Below are 20,775 nucleotides of genomic sequence, written 5' to 3' on the forward strand. Positions count from 1 at the left end.
AAAAAAATATAATTAATATATCATCTATCTAAAAATATTAGAGATTCTATGTTAACTTGTATTTTTTCACATTCTGAATCCCAATTTTGGACAAAGTTTTAAATAGGCAAAGATGCATAACAGAAGCACCGCTTTCACCTCACCTTTCACGTATCAAGTCATGGACACTGACCTTGAGTGATTGCTGCTTCAGATAAGAGTATAATATACAATGAACACTCACACAGTCAGGAATGTCTCGATATTTCATCTCTCAAGACAGGCTGCTTTTCCTTGCAATTTCAGACGGCACTGCACTGCTCTGCACTACAAATCAACTCCGTTCTACTTTTTATTGTTGCCCTTCCTGTTTTTGAGCATCAGCACTGATGATATCCCAGGAAGCTCAGTCATTAGAAATGGTTAGAATCATGGTGTGGCCCATTCTTGAGGCATCATTGGTTTATTCGTTGCTCAGTGTTGTTGTTGTTTTTTTTTCTTAATTTGTTTATGCCATTATAATCACAATCAGTAAGTGATTGTCATTATAGGAGGAAATGCCTCAATCAGAGAGAGAAGTGATTTGTAAACATTTTGCTTTGAGTTTCGTTGCTGTGCAGGATGTAAGTCCCACATCTTTCATTGAATTATGCTTACATCATCAAGGAAGTGCTGGTAGAAAATACACTGGCTAATCCAACACACACTGCATGTAGGGTGTAGGTGATAATTCCCTGAGAAGTAGAGTCGACTGGTCAATTCTTTATCTTATAAAGTGCCTTTCACAACTTGCTTCTCAAGACATATACAGTAAATATGGTAGAAAGAAAAACACTAAAAATACATCTTCCCAGGCACCCTCTTTGCCATTTCATTACAGAAGGTTACTCTACTCAACGTTTAGTCCTCACCCTTGGTCTGTCAATACTGAACTATTGTAACTCTCTTCTGGCTGGCCTTTCTGCTTCAGCTTATTCAGCTTTTCTTCTATTCCTCCTAACTTTGCTTCTCTCATGCTAATTCCCTGTTTCATACTCCACACTGGCTTCCTATTACAGCCCTTATGAATGGCAAGGCCCATGTCTTCATTCACGGCTCTCTGCTCCATGCTCTTCTTTCCAAAGCCTCAACTCTCCCTACATCCCCTCTCAGCCTCTCCATTCCTCCTCAACAGGACAGTAAGTCACTCCTTGTCACTGCCCCAGGCCCACTCCTTCTCCTCTCTTACCCCACAGTTGTAAACCCTGTGGCAATTAGGACTGCACAAGATCTTACTGCCTTCAGCTACTTCCCTAAGATACCTCGAACGCCATTATACAACAACACATGCCGATTTTAATGGTAAACACCCACCTGGTAGTAACCTATGGAAAAATTAAATCAAGCAACTCACTGCTTCCCTTAAAGGCCAGAAAAAATTGCTTCAGCGATCTAGGTCTGTTTGTGAGAATGTGACAGAAGCATCATTTGAAATCGCATGGATTTTAGCTAAGCATAAGAAAGCTTTTACCGATGCAGAGATTGTCAAGGAATGCTTTTTGGCATCTGCAGAAATAATGTATGCCGACTTCAGCAACAAGGACGCAATCCTGAAGCAATTAAAAGGGCTACAGCTCTCTGATACAACTGTAATGAGAAGGGTTGAGGAAATAGCAGCAGACGTCTCAGCTGCACCGTGCTTTAGCATAGCGCTGGATGAAAGCAAGTATGTGTGTGATTTGTGCAGTTATGCTTATGGGTTCGTTTCCCAAAGGAGCAATTTTTTCTTCAGGAACATATGTGTTTAATAACATTGAAATGTCAGACCAGAGGGGAACATATTCTTAATGTTTTAGTGGTTTAGTCTGATGAGAAAGAGAAAGGAAATACACAATTTTGTCACTTTTAATTGTATCATACATCAGGAGGAACTCGTAGCAAAACTAAAAAACTCTGAGATGCAAAGTGTGATACAGCTGGTTGTCAAGGTGGTCAATTTCATTGTGTCAAGAGCACAGACAGTTTTGAGCCCTACTGGATTAGTACAAGATGAATTACGGCAACTTGGTTCTGCACAGCGAGCTGAGATGGTAGGCGCGTGGCAAAGTCCTGAAGATATTTTGGAATTTCCTTCCTCAAATTCGGAAATTTGTTGAAAGCAAAGGGAGGAGGGAAGAAGAATTGAAAAACCCTGAGTGTGAAGCAGGCATTTTTGACCAACATCACCTACCACTTGAACGCACTGAAACTCCAACTGCAAGGCAAACATAAACTTCCAGGCAACATACTGCGTATTGTAACGGCATTTCAAAACAAGATCACGACACAAGCAACAAAGCAACAACACAAGATCCTGAGCTGTTGAAACATTTGTGCAGGTATTGGAGGAATTGAGGGCAAAGTTTGAATCTAGATTCAAAGATGTGAACATGTACGAGGAGTTTTTCAACTTTATCAAAAGCCTGTTCAGTGTGCCACAGTCAATTCTGTCGCCTGTCATCACAGAACTCTTTTCTGAGCGTGCCAAACTGGAGAGTGAAATCATTGAGCTTCAGACAAATGACATCCTGTGGCCTGAACTTCAGTCAGGTGTTCATCATTTCTGGAACATGGTTTTGTACTGTATATACAGCATGTAATACATGTAAATCATCTTGGATAAAGGGCCCTCAAAATGACACAAATAATAATGAAATGATGGTATTTCAAAATTAAAACTAGAGACAGTAGACTAAAAAACATATACCAGAGGGCAAAACACGTTGTGCCAGTTGTTTAAATAGCTATGTTTTAGAAGTTAGCCTAGCCCAGCAATCTGAGAAAGCCAGCTTTTGTTAATTTATTTCTAAAAGATTGTTTCTATACTTATCTTGAGCTTGTTTTCATAAAATCAAATAGAGATAGAATGGGGAAGTATGATAAGACTTGAGTCAGGAAACAATTTTGGGCGCAGTGCATTTGTGTGCAGTATTTACATGCGTTGAACTGATGATATCACCTCTTGCAACATGCATACAGCCTTCTGAAGAGTTGGGGATTAGCTCACTAAAAGCAGCTACGCTAATGTACTTGGCTTCTTTTTTTTCCAGTGAAAAATAGCTGGAGATACGGGTACTTCCAACACTACTACTACTCACCAAAATCAAAACCAAACTGTTATTTTACTAACTTATCATAAGCCCAATTCACACTGAAATGACACCAAAATGCACGCAACGTTTGCCTGCTTTTTTCCTGTTGCACCCCATTCACACTGGCTTTGAATGCCAGCAAATTGCAGGATGTACCCATTCACACAGAAAACAGAGGATGCAGGTATGTTCGTGCTGTAGCCTTGGGAATGAGACACTATGCATGCCTGTGGGTTTGGGAGAGGAGACATGGACCCATATTCTGGACACGTTTGTAAAAGTTTGATCATTTACCTGTTTTGCCAGTTTCCTTCCATTGTGTTAACTGGGCTATTGGTTCATACCAGGGATCCGGTTCAGTTCCGACTCACTAGCAAGAACAAATAGTCCGGAGGGAAGTGCAAAAGATACGTTTCTAGGTGTGTTTTCGCACTATGACCAGGTCATCGGGTTGTATGGTTGTGTGTTTTGCGGTGAGGTCACTAGACCCAGAAGTCACAGATCATTTGAACCAGTGAACCCAGTATGAGACTGGGCTCTTGGTTCATGGTCGCGTAAAGAGAGGCAGTGTGTGGGTCTTGACATATACTGCAGCAAAGTTAAATCAACTAAAATAAATGAGAAAATAAGCATGACATTTCACTGTGTGTATATCTAGGTCTACCAAAAGACAAAAGTCTGGGTGTGCAGAACTGCAATTGATTGATTGCTCAAAACAACTCTTTTATTTTTCATTTTTTAAAGTTTGACATTACTGCCTTAAAATCAAATTAAATAACTCAAAACAAACTACTGTATGTGTACAGTGCAATGCAACGCAAATTTGCCTGTATAGAGATATTATATTTTACATTTCTAACGACCCGGTCCATTTTCCATTACGATCACAAGTTCTTGGGCAAAGGTGGCTTATTGTGTTGTGGTCAAAATTTGAAAATGTGCCACTATTCTGATTGGTTACATGAATTGCTGGCGTTTAGGCTAGGACCCGAGTTGGAAAATTAGAGGTGTTGAAATGACGACAGTAACCCATTCACACAGACCTTGCTGGCAACAAAATGCCACCAATGCCAGCATTTGTTTCAGTGTGACTGGGGTAATAATGAAGATTTACACCTGTGTTTTTTTTTGTTTTTTTTAAATGTGCGTAATTCGTTGCTTAACACAGTACAGACAACCAATTTTTACAATTAGATAATCTTGTCCACACAGATATTTTATATGATATGCAGAAGTAAAATCATGGCTCTAATTTATCTAACTTTACAGGTTGTTCAACTAAACATGGGGAGGGGGTCGAGGGTACATGCAGACAGGAGAGCTCTGAGTCAGAGAGAGGTAACGAAGAAGAGAAAGATAAAGACTACAAAACTGTTTGTCATGCCAATAAAGCACCCTTGAATTGAATTGAAACTGTGGCTCAGTAGGAGACCCAGAGAAATCTGATGCTTCAGTGGTGAGAAGTAAAGGAAATGGGTGGGTGAGAAGGAAGAGTTTGTGGATTTCAGAGAATTAGTCCCATGGCTTTAACTAATAGGTAACATCAGTGAATCCCAGTACCAAGATGTAGCAGTACCCACATCAAAAGATTCTGTGGAAAATATATCTCAGATAATCCACGTTTTCCACGTTCAGTCACTGTCTAGTTTCATACTGACACAAACAGACCACAATATTGACATTGAGGAAAGCAGGATTTATTTGTATGTATTTATTTAAAACAAAAGCTCCAAAGATTTAAAAAGAACGTTTTAAATAAATGGCCATCAATGTAGTTTTAACATTCATGGGAGGATATTTACATCATATATGTATATGTATATTTAAGTGTGTGATATTTAATATTAATATTAATATTAATCAGATCAGTCAAATTTCACTTTATTTTGGACATACTTAATATATGGTTTTGGTAGTTGGAGGTCTTTCAAAAATGTAAACTGTAAACATAGAATGGATGTTAAGTCAAACACTGTACTTTAAACATTTTAATTAATAGCACCATGGATAACGATACCCTACAAACCCATAAAATAACATGGATTCAGTTCAGTGGACAAGACTGATGGCATGATTTGAGACCACTGGCTTTCAATAAATATAACCTTCATGATTTCCAGTACTCTTTTATCAGTCCTTATCCAAATTGGGCACTAGACTATTTATGACAAATCTAGAGGACACAAAGAATGACAAAGCTATTTAGTAACGCTCCACCTGGAAATCATTCCTATTAATGTACATCATCATGAGCATTTTTAATGAAATGTTCATTTCACATACAAGTAAACCTTAACTAATAATGTGAACATATTTCTTTGTGCACCAGTATTATTTCCCCATTAATTTCAAATCAAATTCCTACAAATCATCGCCTCCTTCACCACTTTAGTGACCATATTATTCTGTCGTTCTATTTTTATTTTATTTGAGGTACTTGTTAATAATGATACAAGGCATATGAAGTATACATTAAGCACTTTCTACCAGGGAAACTGCTGATGAAATGTTCTACTTATGGATCACAGGCTGTGATATTTTATCCATACTTTTGTGATGCAACAAATCCAGTTTGGAAACAAGAACGTTTGTAGGGCTAAAGAAGCCATCTAATCTGTGTTACCCAGTAACACACCAGTTCTACGGTACTTTTGTTTTTCACTAACACATAACAACTAAATTCTACACAAAATGCACATCTGATCAACCAGAGTTAAGACAGAGGCTTTCACAGTCCTCCTGGGTTTCAAATTTGTTCTGGTTTCCGCCGCAGCCACCGTACCAAAACCTCAAGCACAGGTTTTGCTCAGCATCGAAGTGCCATTTAAGGGTGAAGTTCCGGCAGTCTCCCTCATCTAATGTGAGACGGCACACGACTGGGAAGAGATAAAAAGCAAGAAGACACAATAAATACATGAATGCTTTGTAAAAATATTACATCATTTTGCTGTGCCCATGCTGTGCTTGATCTGCTTATGCTTACTGCCCAGTGGGCATTTATTATCAATTTACAATGAGAAGAGTGAATAGCTAATGCAATCCAGTTTGTAAGGCCCCCAGGGTATTGTTTTAATTCTCAGTTACATAACTAAGCTAATCATTGATTGTGACTCAGATAATGACAAGAGCACAGAAACTGTTTCAGAATATAAGTAAAGAAGAACATGAGAGGACGATTACAGTACTTTACTCCACCTTGACTTTGAAGTTCCTTCTGTTGGGTGTCTGTAACTGGTTCTATGGAAATAAAATAAAAAAATAAAAAACATTTACAGTATAGGTATTAAAGAAACATGCCATGAGATAAGGATTTGACTATGATGAAGCGCTAAGACATCCACTTTTTGTACCTGTAAATATGCAATTCATATCAATCCATAGGCAATAGAGCCAAGTGAAACACAAAATGAACAGACACAGCATTTTCTACTTGGCGCAACTCGAGAACTGTGATCGGTTACTTTGTATAGCTTTATTTCTGAATTTCCCCTTTGACGGATCTCTGGGTCAAAGTCATTGTGTAAAACAGAAAGGCACCTGTTCAAGACCAATTAATTAATCTGTTTTATGTTCAATGTCCTTCAGTAGCAATTAATTATAATGAACAGGTGTCTTCTAAACAGATGACTGCAAATTTTAGGAAGGCTAATATATTGACTGCAGGAGTATATTTATGTATGTATTAATTAAATAATGTATTCATTGACTGGGAGGTGGCTGTACACATATTACAAGGTTAAATCGTGTTCCTCTTATGATTAAATGTAATTTTTCTTTACTTGAAAAATAAATACAATTGAATCCTTTATTTAGTAGTATCCAGTAGTAATTGCCTACTTTAAACGCAGTTATTTAATTCTGATGCTTTGTCATGATGATTGATCTGTACTAAAATAATATATTGTCATATTGTAATTAATACTTTTTTTTATCATTAGATTTGTCTGTACAGTTTTTATTGACGCTTCATATAAAACAATGTAATTTAGGCTAAAACCATTTGAGTGTCTATGCATTTAGCAGTGGAAAGATAAACCACACAGCAGTCTTAACTGAGTTCTGTCAACTGATATCTTTCCAGTTTTCCCTAGGCTTAATTCAGCAAACTCTGAAAATACATAACTGATAAATAGGTATCATACGGTGACTGAGATGGTTTACGTACAAGTGTGTTGACTTACGTTTAAGGACGCATGTCTGGGAGCATTGGATTTCCGTATTAAACCGGTTCTCATTACCATCACAACCGCCATACCAGAACTGGGAGCATGCACCGATAGCCTGATTATAATACCATCTCTGCAAATAGTTCCCACATAATGTACCGCGATCCATGTCCAGCAGGCAATGGGCTGCAACCAAAACAAGCTCATTTACTCAAGTCCCACTGGCAGTCATTACTCAAAACTAATGGGGCATGTTAATTCCCTACAAAATTGTTCATGGTTTATATAACATTAGGCAATCCAAGAATATAGAAATGTGAAAAATGCATGTATGTATGTATTTATGTATGTATGTATGTAATTTATTTATTTATTTACTATGGCTTTCAAAATGGAAAAGTGGCCTGGACCCAAATCAAAAGAAGCAATTCCAATACGTGATTCTTGGCAATTGGAACTAATGCAAACCCAAGTGCAAGTAATATGTTTGTAGTTCTGCGATTGGTGGGCAGTTTGTAGTTTGGATTGGGCCCATGCCCGTGGATTTATGTGGGCTGATTTGGAATTTGCATCAGTTATTATTTAGTTATCTTTGTATTTGAGTTAAGTATGTGTATATTAGTTAAGGAGTTAACTGATATCAGACAGTTCTGAAATGAAACTGAAAGGAAATAAGTGAGACGTATGCACTATCCATGTGCAAATTTTCTAATTAGACATGAATTCAATTCCAATTCCACTGAAAACATAGAACACATGTATATCATGACATTCAAGGGGAATTATAAGAAGTTGGTCACAAATGGGGATTTATGTATTAAGCCTGATTTATGTAAAGAAATCACTTTTTTTAATTAGAAAATGGAAACGCTATTCATTTTATATATATTCAAGTTTATTAATTGAGGTACTAGAGTGAAGGCGACAAAAACAATCACCCATCATTTTATTTTTGTAATGTGTCATGTAGGAAATATGCTCTTGCTACAATGCTCTCAGTCAGGCACTGTTGGAAACTACATCTGCATCAGCCAGGCACATTTATGACACGTTCTATAAAAGCACCATAATCCTTTGGTTTGTGATCATGTTTCCCATGTTTCAGGGGAAATTACCAGTGACTTAATTCCATCACTATTCCCCCATTGGATTTAGACCCACCGGATCAATAGGCATGTGATATGATAGTTGCACAGCAATAGTAAGTTGAAAATCTGTTGCCTGGATGTTCAAGTGCTTTCCATGCATTATGTATAACTGAAAGCAGGTGTGTTTTCAACTGACTGAACAGAACTTACTTGCATCTCCTCTGCCTTCACTTCCACCATAGCCCACTTCTTCTGTATATTCTTCAACCCCTTCTCTTAGCTCTTCATCCTCCTCTTCCTCCACTTCATAATTGTATATCTTCTTCTCCCCTTGAATGTCAGGTTCCTCTGTGATCTCTTCTTCCGGCTCCTCTGTTATGGTTCCAGTCTCCTCTGTGTAACTGTAATATTCTTCTTCTGGAGCTGGAGTTTTAACTGGGATGCTGTAAGATGGGAGGTTTACTTCAACACTGAGCTCATAAGATAAAATGGGTTTTTTAAATAAAGCTGTCTGTCAATCTGAGGTTCTCCCATCGGCCAACTTGTATATGTAAACTCAACCCTGATATTCAATGTAGGTAATTTTTACTCTGGGACAAATATTATCCATGATTACTTACCTAGGGCTACAGTCCACAACTTCTAATTTGTTTTATATAAACCCCTTGCTTTTTCAGGAATGTATACATTTCCATTTTATTAAAATGCTCAGATTATTTTATACTCCACCCCTGCCTTAGACTAGATAGTCTTGATCAGGGGATAAAGTTCAGGGGACAGTGCCAGAGCCATAAACAGACATGTGCATTGAACACACTAATGAAGAAGTTGGGAATGTACCTTTCTACTGGAAGGCCTTGCAATGATTCCCCTTCCGGGATCAGTGCCTGGATATCGTCACATTCCCTTTGAAGGGTTGCTGGCGGATAGCGGTTGATTCCATCTGTGATGGTATGGGTGTAGTTACATACAAGCTTAATTTTACCCTTAACATCATTGTATATCCAGAACACAATTATGGTATTTTATCCCAACACAGCAGTCTATTTAAAGCTTACTTCCTGGCAAAGAAAATGAAATTGTCAACATGCATAGAAACACATTCATAAATGATCCGTGCTTGGTATATCTGTATTCTTGTTTCCTTTAACACTACAATACAACAGCTTGATGGATAGCACATAATCAGAGGAGGCCATATTTGACAAAGCCTTATCAAAGTCATGCCTTCAAAGCTGATTCCCTGCAATATTTAAAGAGGATATGGAGACTCTTGCAACAATACTAGCAACCACTGTGCACGTCAAGCTTGAATCTAACACCTACATGAGCAGTATAGGCCCAATACCATATATTCATCTTTTGAAGGAAGCTACTCCTGAAAGCATAGTCAAGGTTTTCCTTACTCTTTAGAATGCTGAAGAAGGCTCGAATGAACCGCTGTGTGTATTCTATTTCACCGTGCTTGACTTGACCCAAGTGTACCAGGTGCTGTTCCAGGGGGAAGCTTGAAATCTCTTCTAATTGTGTGTCATTGAATTCATTTCCTGCTGAAAGGGTGAATAAAGCAATACCCTGACACTTAGCTACCAGAGATATGTAGTTCAGTTTGGCTCGGTCCCAATAGCTCGTCTCCCCTCCAAGAACTGTGATAATGACCTGTGTCCTCTTGTGTCCTGGGGCTTTGAGCAGGATATTGTTGATCACCCATTCGACTGCATGGCCGACACTGGAGGAGCCCCCTATTTGTTGCATGTTCTCTTGAATATGCCTTTTCATTACCATCTTGTTCTTATATTGCTGGAGGTCAAACTCAAGTGTGACTGCTTTCTGGCCTGATCTTGGAGGGTAGCTCAAAGGACTGTGCTGAACTAGAGCCACTCTAGCTCCTTTGGCTGATGTCCCTGGCTGGCTACTAATGGCAATCTGATCCACAACAGAGCTCAGAAGTTGTTTAACCCCTTCGTACTGGTCTGTCCCCATATTCCTTGAACCATCTACCACTAAAGCCAGGTCCATGTCCATTTGCACTGGAGTTGGAACAAAGTTGATGTTCGGGCATTCTGTGGATGGACTGCACACATCTGAAACAGAAATTATATATATTGATATACAAACAATTGCAGGTGTAAAACAGGCCAAACAGCACTGTATGTAAAAAGGCTTACCATAGCAGATCGTGCACTGCAGAATTCTCTGGATCTCCGAATCCTGAGCCTGTGTTCTATCCAGAACAGACACTAAGTAACTTCCAGTTTCATCAGCCTATATAATGACAAATAAATCCAAAAGTAAGGGAATATGTATTCATTTTGTGGTTACTTCATTTAAAGGAAAACATTAACATAAGCATTTAGGGGATTTTTGATTAATCGTCTGAAATAGTAAGAAATGAATGGCCCATTACCCTAAAAGCACGCTTGACATTTGGAACATCCTTGAATGCGATGACCGCAGGGGTGATGTCCAGAGCCTTGAACTCCATCACAGCTGTGGTGATGGGTGTGGCCTCTTGAGACGCCCCATTGGAGATGAACAGGGCTACCTTCCTCATCAGCACGCCCTGGCGGGTTCGCTTGAACACATTCCTGGCCACAAATCTCATAGCTGCCCCGATGTTGCGGCGGTTAGACGTCCTCTCATGGGGAATGTTCTTTATTGCTTCTATCAGGTGCTTCTTGCGGTGATAGTCCGAGAAGCGTATCAGATACTTTGTGGTGGAGCTGTAGGACAGGACCGCTACCCGGGCTCCGGTGGGACAGTTGCTTTCTGCGATGCTGATGTCCTCCAAAAGCTTTAGGGCGACCTTTCGCATTCTCTCAAAGACTGGTGAAGAAACGTCCTCAGACATATCGAAGGCGAGCACTAGCTCTGTGGGGTACGCAGGGCAATCGGTCCTCCCTGGGCACAAAAGAAACAGACATTCTTCAGAGCCAAAACTGAGAATGTATCACAGAACTTTTTGAAAATATTATTTAGAGCCAAGAAAAGACAACCCTTTATTTCCATTTTTTTTTTAATCTTTGCATAGAGACACATCTATCATTACTTGATTTTCTATTATTTGAGAAAGTAAAGCTTTTTATACATTTGAATGTTCCTTAAAACTGCCTGAACAGAGAAAGATAAACAAGAAAAATAACTGCACTTCTTTTAGTGTAGACAAGTGCCTACTTTTTCTCTCCAGTTAGTCACCATCATTACCTCAGTCTTCCATGAGATAAGAGAAAGCTGAGCATGGAAAGCTGAGGAATGTTATCCAATGGTCAAAGTTATGGAGCAGAAAGGTTGCGGTTGTCTCTTAATTCTCAGCAGTTTCTAATTAATTGCATTATCAAGTATCTATGACGCTAATGTTATGGTTATGTTATGGTCTACCAATTAATAGCAGTCAATCATTACAAAAACAGCGTAGGTTAGAAAATGTCAAAAAGGGAGAGTGCCAAGGAATACATACAAGAAACTCATGAAAGCAATTAAACAACTGCAATTAATTACCTTGGGAGCATGCTGTCATGGAGAAAAATACAGATAAAGAGATGACAGTCAGTGTTTCTTGAATATCCAGACACAAAGCTAAGTTAAACAGTTTTATGTTTTAGGATAAAAAAGCATTAGTGATTAACACAAAAAAGTTTTACAAATATATTTTTAGACCATTTGCAAAAAGACTGAACAGAATAATCACAAAATAAAATATGCAAAAAATACTTCATATATACTTTATACTTTACACAATTATGTATCATACTTTAGTGTGTTTAATGTATTGCAAACTATACATAATATAGCATTAACTAACAAAGATACGGTACTGTTCTGGCAAATATAAAGTGTTTTTATATGTTATATTGTTTATATATTTCACTTAATTACATTCATGTTCTCCCTGAATGCTTTTGCAGACTAGAACAGGTTTTTAAAACAGTACTTACGGCAGTTGTCACGGACATAGGTGACAAGCTCACAAGGCTTGAAGGACAAAAGAAAAAATATATAGACAGTTAGTCTCAAGCTAAAAAATAATGTAATCATTCATGAGGAAATAAAAGCAGCTACATACATTCATTGATCTGGTTCCACTCGGTCCTTTAACACCCTGAAAAAGAAAACATATTTTTCAGTGTGGCTTAATTATGCTGATTTATCTTTATTCAAATGTCTGTTCTACAAGTCAGTTTAGCATTTGGAGGAATTAAAATAAACCCAGTACAGGTTCACAAAGGTACAGGAATCCCTGTGTTCTGGCCCCTTGTTCAATATTTCTAGTCAGTGCAGAATATAATGGCAATTGCAAGATCAACAAAGGCATACACAGGGTTAACAGCATCAGCCATGAACAACTCAAGGCATTTCCGAACGTAGTTTAAAATCTCACCATGGGGCCAGCAGGTCCGGGACTGCCTGGGTCCCCGGTGTTCCCTGTCCTGCCAGTATTACCCTGGAATAAACACATAGCACAATCAACAGAGTCTGTATCTAAAACATGCACAATTTCCATTCCTTCTGAAAGCACAGAGTATGGCTTTTATGTTTCATGCAACTGAAAAATTGTTATAAAATAATATAAATTGTTAACAATCCAACTCATCTTAGCAAGAAATATATACAGTTTTCTTTATAGTATTCTAGGCTTCTTATTTAAATTTTAATACATTAAAAAGTCTGCCTGCAAAAGAGTCTCAGTGATAGCTTTCTCTGTCTATTATATGTTACACTTAGGGAGCATTTTAAACCAATCCCCATAAACATTTAACTGTGTGATGCTGCTCAGAAGGACCAAAGACACAGCCTCCTAGGATGGTTGAAATAATAATACACAACAGGTCTCAATGATCAGTTGATTTTGTCTCCTAAATACTTATATATTTTTAGTTGCAGGTGTAAAACTATAGATTATGTATTAGAAGTTTACACAAACTCTGTTTCTCCTACGAATGACAATAGAGCCCACTAGCTGAAATGTACATGCTTCACTAGTGTTCCGGAGACGAGATTGAAAGCAAAATGATTGTGCAAATTCTTACTCCTCTCTCCGGAAGTTTCTGTAATAAACCTCTTCTAATCTTTCCACATTATTCAGAAGTTATTAAAATGTTAGATTTATTACTGCTTATATTTGGTATAGTGTTACAATTTAGAATATGATGAATGGAAAGTTTAAATAATTGATGAATAGGCTTGTCTTGTGTTTTTGTTATAGTACAATAACAAATACATTAATATTGAATGAATAACCACAAATTACATGCTTTCCTAAAGGAATTATGGAATCCGACTTTAAGGGCTGGATTCACAAAAATGTTCTGCTCATTGGGCAGTAATTATGCTGTAATTTTGACACAGCCATTACAGATTGTATTTGTCAGTGGTCTGGAAACATTTCAAAAACAGGGTGGTCCTCAAAAAAACTCACCCGTCTCCCACGAACCCCTTTGGTACCTCTGCTGCCAGTGACTCCAGGTGTACCTTCCTCTCCCTTTAAGACAAGTGGGGACAATGCATTTACTTCACTTTGGTTTGGATTGTATTAACACATTACTTTTACCTTAAACTTTGCTTGCCTTGTACAGTAAAACGAATGCTTTCTCCTGCAATTTGTGCCATAATGTTCTACATACAGTTTGGGTGTTGTACCTTCTTTGTGAGAACTTGTGCTATTACAGTGACCCTCAACTAGACTAAAAAGGATCTGAGCAATATATAAAACAGTTTACTTAAAGGAAGACAGAATATATACAAGCTTCACATTGAAGGTTCTTGTTTATTGTTGTTTTTAGTCCATCATAAATTTCAGTGAAACAAACTGTTGCCAGTGACATTACATTGGTGTCGATTATTCAGACAATAACATTGGACAAATGGGGATGTCTTTCACATGTGAGTCTATTTGTATTAAGGAAGAACACTAGAAATAGTCCTGATTATATGTATGGAATTTTCCAACTCAAGGAAAGTTACTTTCTGCAAAAGTAACGATGGGACATAACTGGAAGCCAAGCGAATGTGTGAAATGCAAATTTCTACTTGGCCGACGGTATATTATAGGAAGTGTGGCATACACAGTCATAGCTAATACACTGTTAATAACAGCTTACCTGGGTCCCTGGGTAACCTGGGAATCCTGGCTCTCCCTGAAATCAAAAGATAAAGAAAGAAAATGAATTAAAACCAATATGTGGAGCACTAAAATGTGTATTGTTTGAGGCAATAACATATCTTAGGACATATTAATGACATACATACCTTCTGTCCTTTGTCCCCAGGTGACCCATAACCATCTCTGCCATCAGTTCCCTGTTTTACAAGCAACACAATTCAATCAACAGACCTAGCACTGCGGTACTGTTAAATTAAAAAAACAGCCTTTTCATGAACTTGATAACCTTTCCTTTTTGGTGTTCACTGTAGACAAAGGGTCCTACACTGTTTTTGAATGCTTTAGAGAGTTTGATTTGTAAGACAGGAACTAGTATAAACACTTTCTGCACACACCTGGATTTGCAGCGATGTACAACTGCCTGTGTCAGGAATCTGTAATGTCCTGTAAATAGGCCTATTTATACCCATTATCCAGACTTTATCACAGGAAACCTGCTCCTGATAGGAGTTACTATGTAATTAAGGAGTAAAAGTAATACTCTTGTTCACATTCAGAAGCACAGGGAGAAAAAAAGATAACTTACTGGCAATCCTCTCGGCCCAGGCGGTCCAAAAGATCCTCTAACCCCAAAGTCTCCAGGCTGACCCTGAGAAACATTTTCAAAAGAGATATTGAAGTCAGGTAATCATACAGGATAGGGCTTCCTGGATCAATCAAAGCAAATAATAAGTATGTCTTCTGGCTTTCTTTCTGTTTTTTTTCTCATTGTGTATAATAGGGGTTTTGACGTGTACATGTAAACATTCCTTTTCAGACCTTCTGTCCCTTTTGTCCAAGACTCCCCTTCGTTCCCTTAAGGCCTTGCAGTCCTGGTTCTCCCTGTAAAAAGTAAAACACCGTCTTATACAGAGTGCTTGTATGCTTGTGAAGATTTATTCACCAGAAGTACGTTTTGTTTTCCACTTTCCATAAACTGAGTTCGCCGAGATGTAAATGTGCATGGTTGTGAAAACATTGAATTACAATAAAACTGGACTGGATTCCTGGGTTTGGGCCATCATCAGAAAGTAAGAACATATTTTCTTTACAAAAGCAATTTCAAAAATATACAATATATTTCAAAAATGTCATAACAATCTTAGTCAGTCGATTTCCTGTTCATAAAGTAATCTAAAATAAATGTATTGTTACACGTGCTAATGGATAGTGTAATTTAATGCTATAGCAATCAATAATTCACACAGAGCTCCATGTTTATTTGTTTTTAGTTTTTTGTGTGTGTTTTATTTTTTTCATTTTGATTCATAGCTTTTTTGAAATCTTTCATCATGATAATAATAACTGTCAAGTCAATGCATTTCCTTTGCCAATGGTGGAGTTCAGAATATGTCCTTTGTGGAAACTGTATGTGTTGATAGATGTCCAATTGTTGAAGTTTAGATTGGTAATCTAAAACCTTCAGGGAGAACAAATATTTTTATATTAGACCAAGGAGGCTAAAATGAATCTCTCAAAACTAAAACCTGATGTAAAGGTTTGTTGGTCAAACATAACATACTGAAAGGTCCTGCAAACATGGATCCTTTTTCAGCAGAAGAGTCTGTTTGATTCATGATTCATATGAAGGCTGGACTCACCCGGCCCAGTACATTGGAATGTCTGTGGAGAATCTTACCTGAGGCCCAGGTAGGCCGAGAGAGCCACGTGGCCCTGGAGTCCCAATGGGTCCTCTCACTCCCTGTCATGTGTATAAAACAGTTCAGCCATCATTATATTAGCATTAAAAAATAAAAAAGCAAAATTATAGTAAGAATTCTATCTACGTGAGCATTCAAGAATGGCCTCTACCTTCCAAGAGCTAATCGTAAAACCTAGAAGATAGAAATGCTACGCTTCTTCCAAACCCACTAGTAGCTGGATTTCAAACCTCTTGCTTGTAAGTCAGATAAACTACCTTAAGATGCTGCAGAAAGAAGATGTGTAGGAATTTTGGGGAGGCCTTCATCCAGCAGTGGATCGGTAAAGGCTAATGATGATGAGTGACAGAATTTGTTGTATTCTAATTTCTTAATCCTAGTGCTGTGTTAATGTTCATTTTAGGTGTTATTCAGACAAAAAAGTGCCAGCATCGTTCATTAATCTATACCATGTATCTTTGTGCTGTACTAAGTAGTAAACTGTGGTCCTGAATAGGTTTGAAACTTGTTGTACTATCAGACAGTTTTGGCTAAGGCTTTATTTCCACAAAAATGTGTTTGGCTGCTTATCCAACTATGGTCTGTCACAAGCTGTGTCTGTAATTAATGTGAACAGTAATTGACAAATGTGGTGTTGAAAATGACTAAGTCTCCACTCAGGAAGAAAAAACAGGAATGGAGAAACCATTTCTTGAAACTCCAGTGAAGTTGCTTTTATACAAATTCCACAGAATACTGGACAATGGCCCGTGTGGAAGCTCCTCAGATTATCAGTGTTAACAGCTTCAAATTCCCTGGCTCTGTTGCAGTCCAACATCCTACACAATATGATTGACTGCTGATATGCTTTTATCCTAGAGAACACCAGCTCAGAGCATCAAAGGGAATAAACCTGTTCAAACATTCATTATTGCCCTTCAGCCTGAACACACTGTAACACGAACAGACTGTCTTGATAATGATTATGCATGTGTTTTAAATTACTTTGAGATTTTCTTTCTAAATTGTGTCTTTATAGAATACTAGACTTTGAAAAATTTACTTTTAAGTACTGTATTGCTAAAGGGAATTCACTTTTGAGCTGTAATTTCTCTTTCTATAGCGTACATTTTATTTTTGTGCAAACAACAGACAAAACATCTGTTTGTTGTGAACACAAACTGACGGACAGTTTGTTTTGGCGTTGACCAATAATGTGTATAATTGAACAATACAGTATTTTCTAAATACATCACAAATCATGAAAAGCTCGGTCTTTCATCCACTCCTAGTGTAATAAGTTACACCAAACTAGGCAGAACATTAAGGACAGTTCAAAAAGGGAAAGAAAAAAACATGCATGATAATTCCAACACAAATATCAATGAAGCATTACTCATAGTGGCTGAAGAGCCAAGTTAAAGAAATTAGTCTTGCGCTGAGAACTGTCGGATAAAGATATATTGAGGCAGCTCCAGGGCTTGGCTACATAGCTAGAGAAGGATCGCTCTCCCACAGTTCTAGTCTAGTCTCAGGAACAGTCATTCATCGCCTGAACTAGCTACTCTTTGTGAAGCGGAAATATTCAAACAAAGCTTTTAATTTTTCCCCTTGATCTGCTAGATGAACTAAACTTGAAATAATTTTGTGTATTACAATCTGCAATCAAATTGTGAGATTTTGTTACCCTGCTATTGTTGTTTTATTAATTAATCATTGGGTAGATGCCTTTATCTGCCTTTATTCAGGTAACTTACAAGGCTTAAAATGGAATTGATATACAGGACTCCTAAGGACAGGCATTTTTATAGAAGAAATACAACAGAAATAATGTACATTATATGTAAACAAAATGGACACATCTGAAGCTAACCTGAGGACCACTGGGCCCAGGATCTCCTGCCAAGCCTTGCGATCCCCCCTCTCCTCTTTCCCCCTGAAAAACAAGAACAGTGGAAAACAAGCAGCTACAGTAAACCTGATATCCACCAGAAGATACTTATGTCTAACCCTGGTCGCGTTGAAGAGTTTTTTCTCGCAGATGAGAATGGAATTTTGGTAATATAAAGGCGTCTTAAATCCTAATCTGGAATTAAATACCATTTAACACATTACTTTCTTGACACAAAACTAAGATCATGAGGCGGTTCCCTTTAATGTATAAATAACAGATTTTTAAATTATACATTCTTAACATCACATCTTTTAAAATACTTTTACAGAAAGGAAGGTCTAGACATTGATATTAGACAAAAGGTGCAGCAATGATTTCCAAGAAATCACGTGGTTCACAAATATTACATTTTAGACATATTGTCATGTAAAACTGGTATTATATGTACATTATATTATATGATGAGTTATAAGCCTATGTATTTATAATGATCTTCTCAGAGTTTATGGGAAAATTATACAGAATACCAGGTGGTGTGATAACTACTGGCTTAAGATATTACCCAGGGACCTTTAGGAATGCGGCATTTACTGAAATTCTATGCAAAAGCGGAAATCTGACAGTTACCGAAATGCGTAGGCCATACTGTTTTCACAGGCTGCAGCAGATACAGTTACAGGTTTCCTCCAGTGAACAGTAATTGGATTATATTATAAGATTTGACATATCATATAGCTTTTGCTAGAGAAGTTTTTTGAGCTGGTATAAAACATCTATGCTCCTTTAGTGTAGCCAGAGATGGACCTGCATCCTCCTATCTGCCAAAGAGTTGAATTAAAGTGCAGTCACACCAAGTTCAGTCCTGCCTCTGCTTATCTTAAGGGTCCTGAGAAGTATACCTACTTTACTGTTTGCTTAAACAGTGCTATTTTGATCAATTCAGCAAAATTATGCACTAGACATAAATGCAGAGAACATAGATTTCTGTGTAACCTAATTACCTTTAAAGTGTGCACAAAACCACTGTACCTTATTTCCAGAGAGACCTCTTCGACCTTGTGGACCCTAAAATAAAACACATCTACATTTAAATGTCCTTCAGTGTTTTCCATTAGGGAAAATAGTCTCGGCCATAAAAGCGAAAGGTAGTGCAGTTAGCTCTGACTGGAAGTAACTGAACAGTGCAACACATGAGATGTCTTCTTTGGTTTGGGCACTTAATTTATTCTGCTTTGATTTATCTGCTCCAACACCACCCCAACCACTCATTCCTGTGGGTGAAGATGAAGCAATAACCAACATGACGCTAATTAAATCCATTAAAATATTCTCCCAAATTTACAAATAAGCTCTATCAAAACCAGTGTATTATTTTCCAATATAAGATGATTCTGAAAGTCAGAAGCAGTCTCTATACACTATGTCTGTAGTTTCATAATATTAGCAGAATAATGTGTTGAATGTTTCAAATCTTAGGCTGGGGGGCTTCAGCACAAACATACATAGATTACAAACAGACTTACTCTGTTCCCAGGGCTACCAGCGTCACCTGGCAGGCCGTCCCTTCCGGCATCACCCTGCAGAATAAAAAGCACAATAACGGGATTATGTAAAATAACTTCTAGCTAACTAAGGAAAACTCCTTAGAGCTCTACTGCTTGGCCAACCAGAGCACTTAAACTGCTCTGAAGCCTTCATCAAGATGCTGGGAAGCTCTTAAATTTGCTGTCATATTCCCAGGACCTTCTCTGTCAGTGGGTTGGAGTGAGTGATCCTTTCATGTCAAAATAGTGGGACTCACAATCTTTCACAGACACAGTTCATTTATGCAAGTCCATGAGGAAGTCGCCCACACACTTTCGGCATTCGCTGTCTCAGATCAGGAGCCATCTGAGAAGATAACAAAGCTGGCAATGACGTTGCACACACCTGTATCCCAGGGTTTCCTCTCTCGCCTTTTGGCCCACGCACAAAGTTATCCTTGCCAGAATCTCCCTGAAACACAGACAAAACAGAGCAGCACTTCAGAGCGTCCATTAGCAAGCTGACGATCTTCGAAGGAAACACACTAAACCCTGATATCGATGGGTCCAACTAATGAGTTATTTCAATTCGAAGCAGAACAACTTTCTCTGTTCAAAAGCCAAAAGGGAAGTTCAAACACATTTACCTCCTGAACTGTGTGTTTTTTAATCTTTTACACATGCACATCACTGTGACTATAGTTATAGCATTACTCATCATGATAAAATAAATTAATAATGATAATAATTCCTTTTATCCATCCATAATTACTGACCTTTCAAACCGAAACAGGATTTTCAGCACACCCAAAACAGTGAACTTTTTGTTTCCATTTTCAAAAGGAAACCAGCACCCTCCAGCGTACATATTTAGCATGACATGAAGTGTCAGCTAGCCTGGTCTGTGGAGCGTCTAGATTCTTTCCTCAGTATCATGACTTCTCCTGTACCAGCACTGGAATGTCTTTTTGCTCTAGCTGTCTGCTCTACTGCTTCAAATCTTAACACATGCATTTTGAACACAAATATCAGGACTATCCTGTCATTATCAAAAACATTATGCAGAGAAATAACAAACCAACAAAAACACATAAATATAGAGCTGGGAAGACAGGAAGTGTTAGTGTTATGGACAGTCATACATTATAATTTAACTTTAAAGATCTATGGTGACAGATTGTTTATAGTCTTAATTAGTGGCTGAAGTGGGTAAAGATAAAGAGCAGTATAACTGAT

At 37.9% G+C, this 20,775-nt stretch overlaps 1 protein-coding gene across 4 annotated transcripts in view; it reads right to left on the reverse strand.

Annotated features, from left to right (window-relative positions):
• Window positions 1-4,764: 4,764 nt before the first annotated feature.
• col6a4a (collagen, type VI, alpha 4a) overlaps window positions 4,765-20,775 on the reverse strand; it is a 40,088-nt gene continuing 24,077 nt past the window's right edge. Inside the window, exons 21-42 of one of the 4 annotated variants that reach the window (XM_066691311.1) lie at window positions 19,946-20,011; window positions 19,540-19,593; window positions 19,046-19,081; window positions 17,996-18,058; window positions 16,122-16,184; window positions 15,263-15,325; window positions 15,030-15,092; window positions 14,590-14,640; window positions 14,442-14,477; window positions 13,760-13,822; window positions 12,722-12,784; window positions 12,407-12,442; window positions 12,279-12,315; window positions 11,842-11,853; window positions 10,751-11,244; window positions 10,512-10,608; window positions 9,750-10,427; window positions 9,184-9,286; window positions 8,554-8,786; window positions 7,271-7,441; window positions 6,285-6,326; window positions 4,765-5,965 (exon numbers count right to left, since the gene is read on the reverse strand). In XM_066691311.1, the coding sequence (XP_066547408.1) occupies window positions 5,793-5,965; window positions 6,285-6,326; window positions 7,271-7,441; window positions 8,554-8,786; window positions 9,184-9,286; window positions 9,750-10,427; window positions 10,512-10,608; window positions 10,751-11,244; window positions 11,842-11,853; window positions 12,279-12,315; window positions 12,407-12,442; window positions 12,722-12,784; window positions 13,760-13,822; window positions 14,442-14,477; window positions 14,590-14,640; window positions 15,030-15,092; window positions 15,263-15,325; window positions 16,122-16,184; window positions 17,996-18,058; window positions 19,046-19,081; window positions 19,540-19,593; window positions 19,946-20,011 (2,697 nt within the window). In that variant the 3' untranslated portion in view covers window positions 4,765-5,792. Of the gene's footprint in view, window positions 5,966-6,274; window positions 6,327-7,270; window positions 7,442-8,553; window positions 8,787-9,183; window positions 9,287-9,749; window positions 10,428-10,511; window positions 10,609-10,750; window positions 11,245-11,841; window positions 11,854-12,278; window positions 12,316-12,406; window positions 12,443-12,721; window positions 12,785-13,759; window positions 13,823-14,441; window positions 14,478-14,589; window positions 14,641-15,029; window positions 15,093-15,262; window positions 15,326-16,121; window positions 16,185-17,995; window positions 18,059-19,045; window positions 19,082-19,539; window positions 19,594-19,945; window positions 20,012-20,775 lie in introns of all 4 variants that reach the window. The other 3 variants (XM_066691312.1, XM_066691313.1, XM_066691314.1) reach the window with 3 other exon arrangements.

Source organism: Amia ocellicauda, chromosome 18 (assembly GCF_036373705.1).
Source record: "Amia ocellicauda isolate fAmiCal2 chromosome 18, fAmiCal2.hap1, whole genome shotgun sequence".
Classification (NCBI taxonomy): Eukaryota; Metazoa; Chordata; class Actinopteri; order Amiiformes; family Amiidae; genus Amia; species Amia ocellicauda.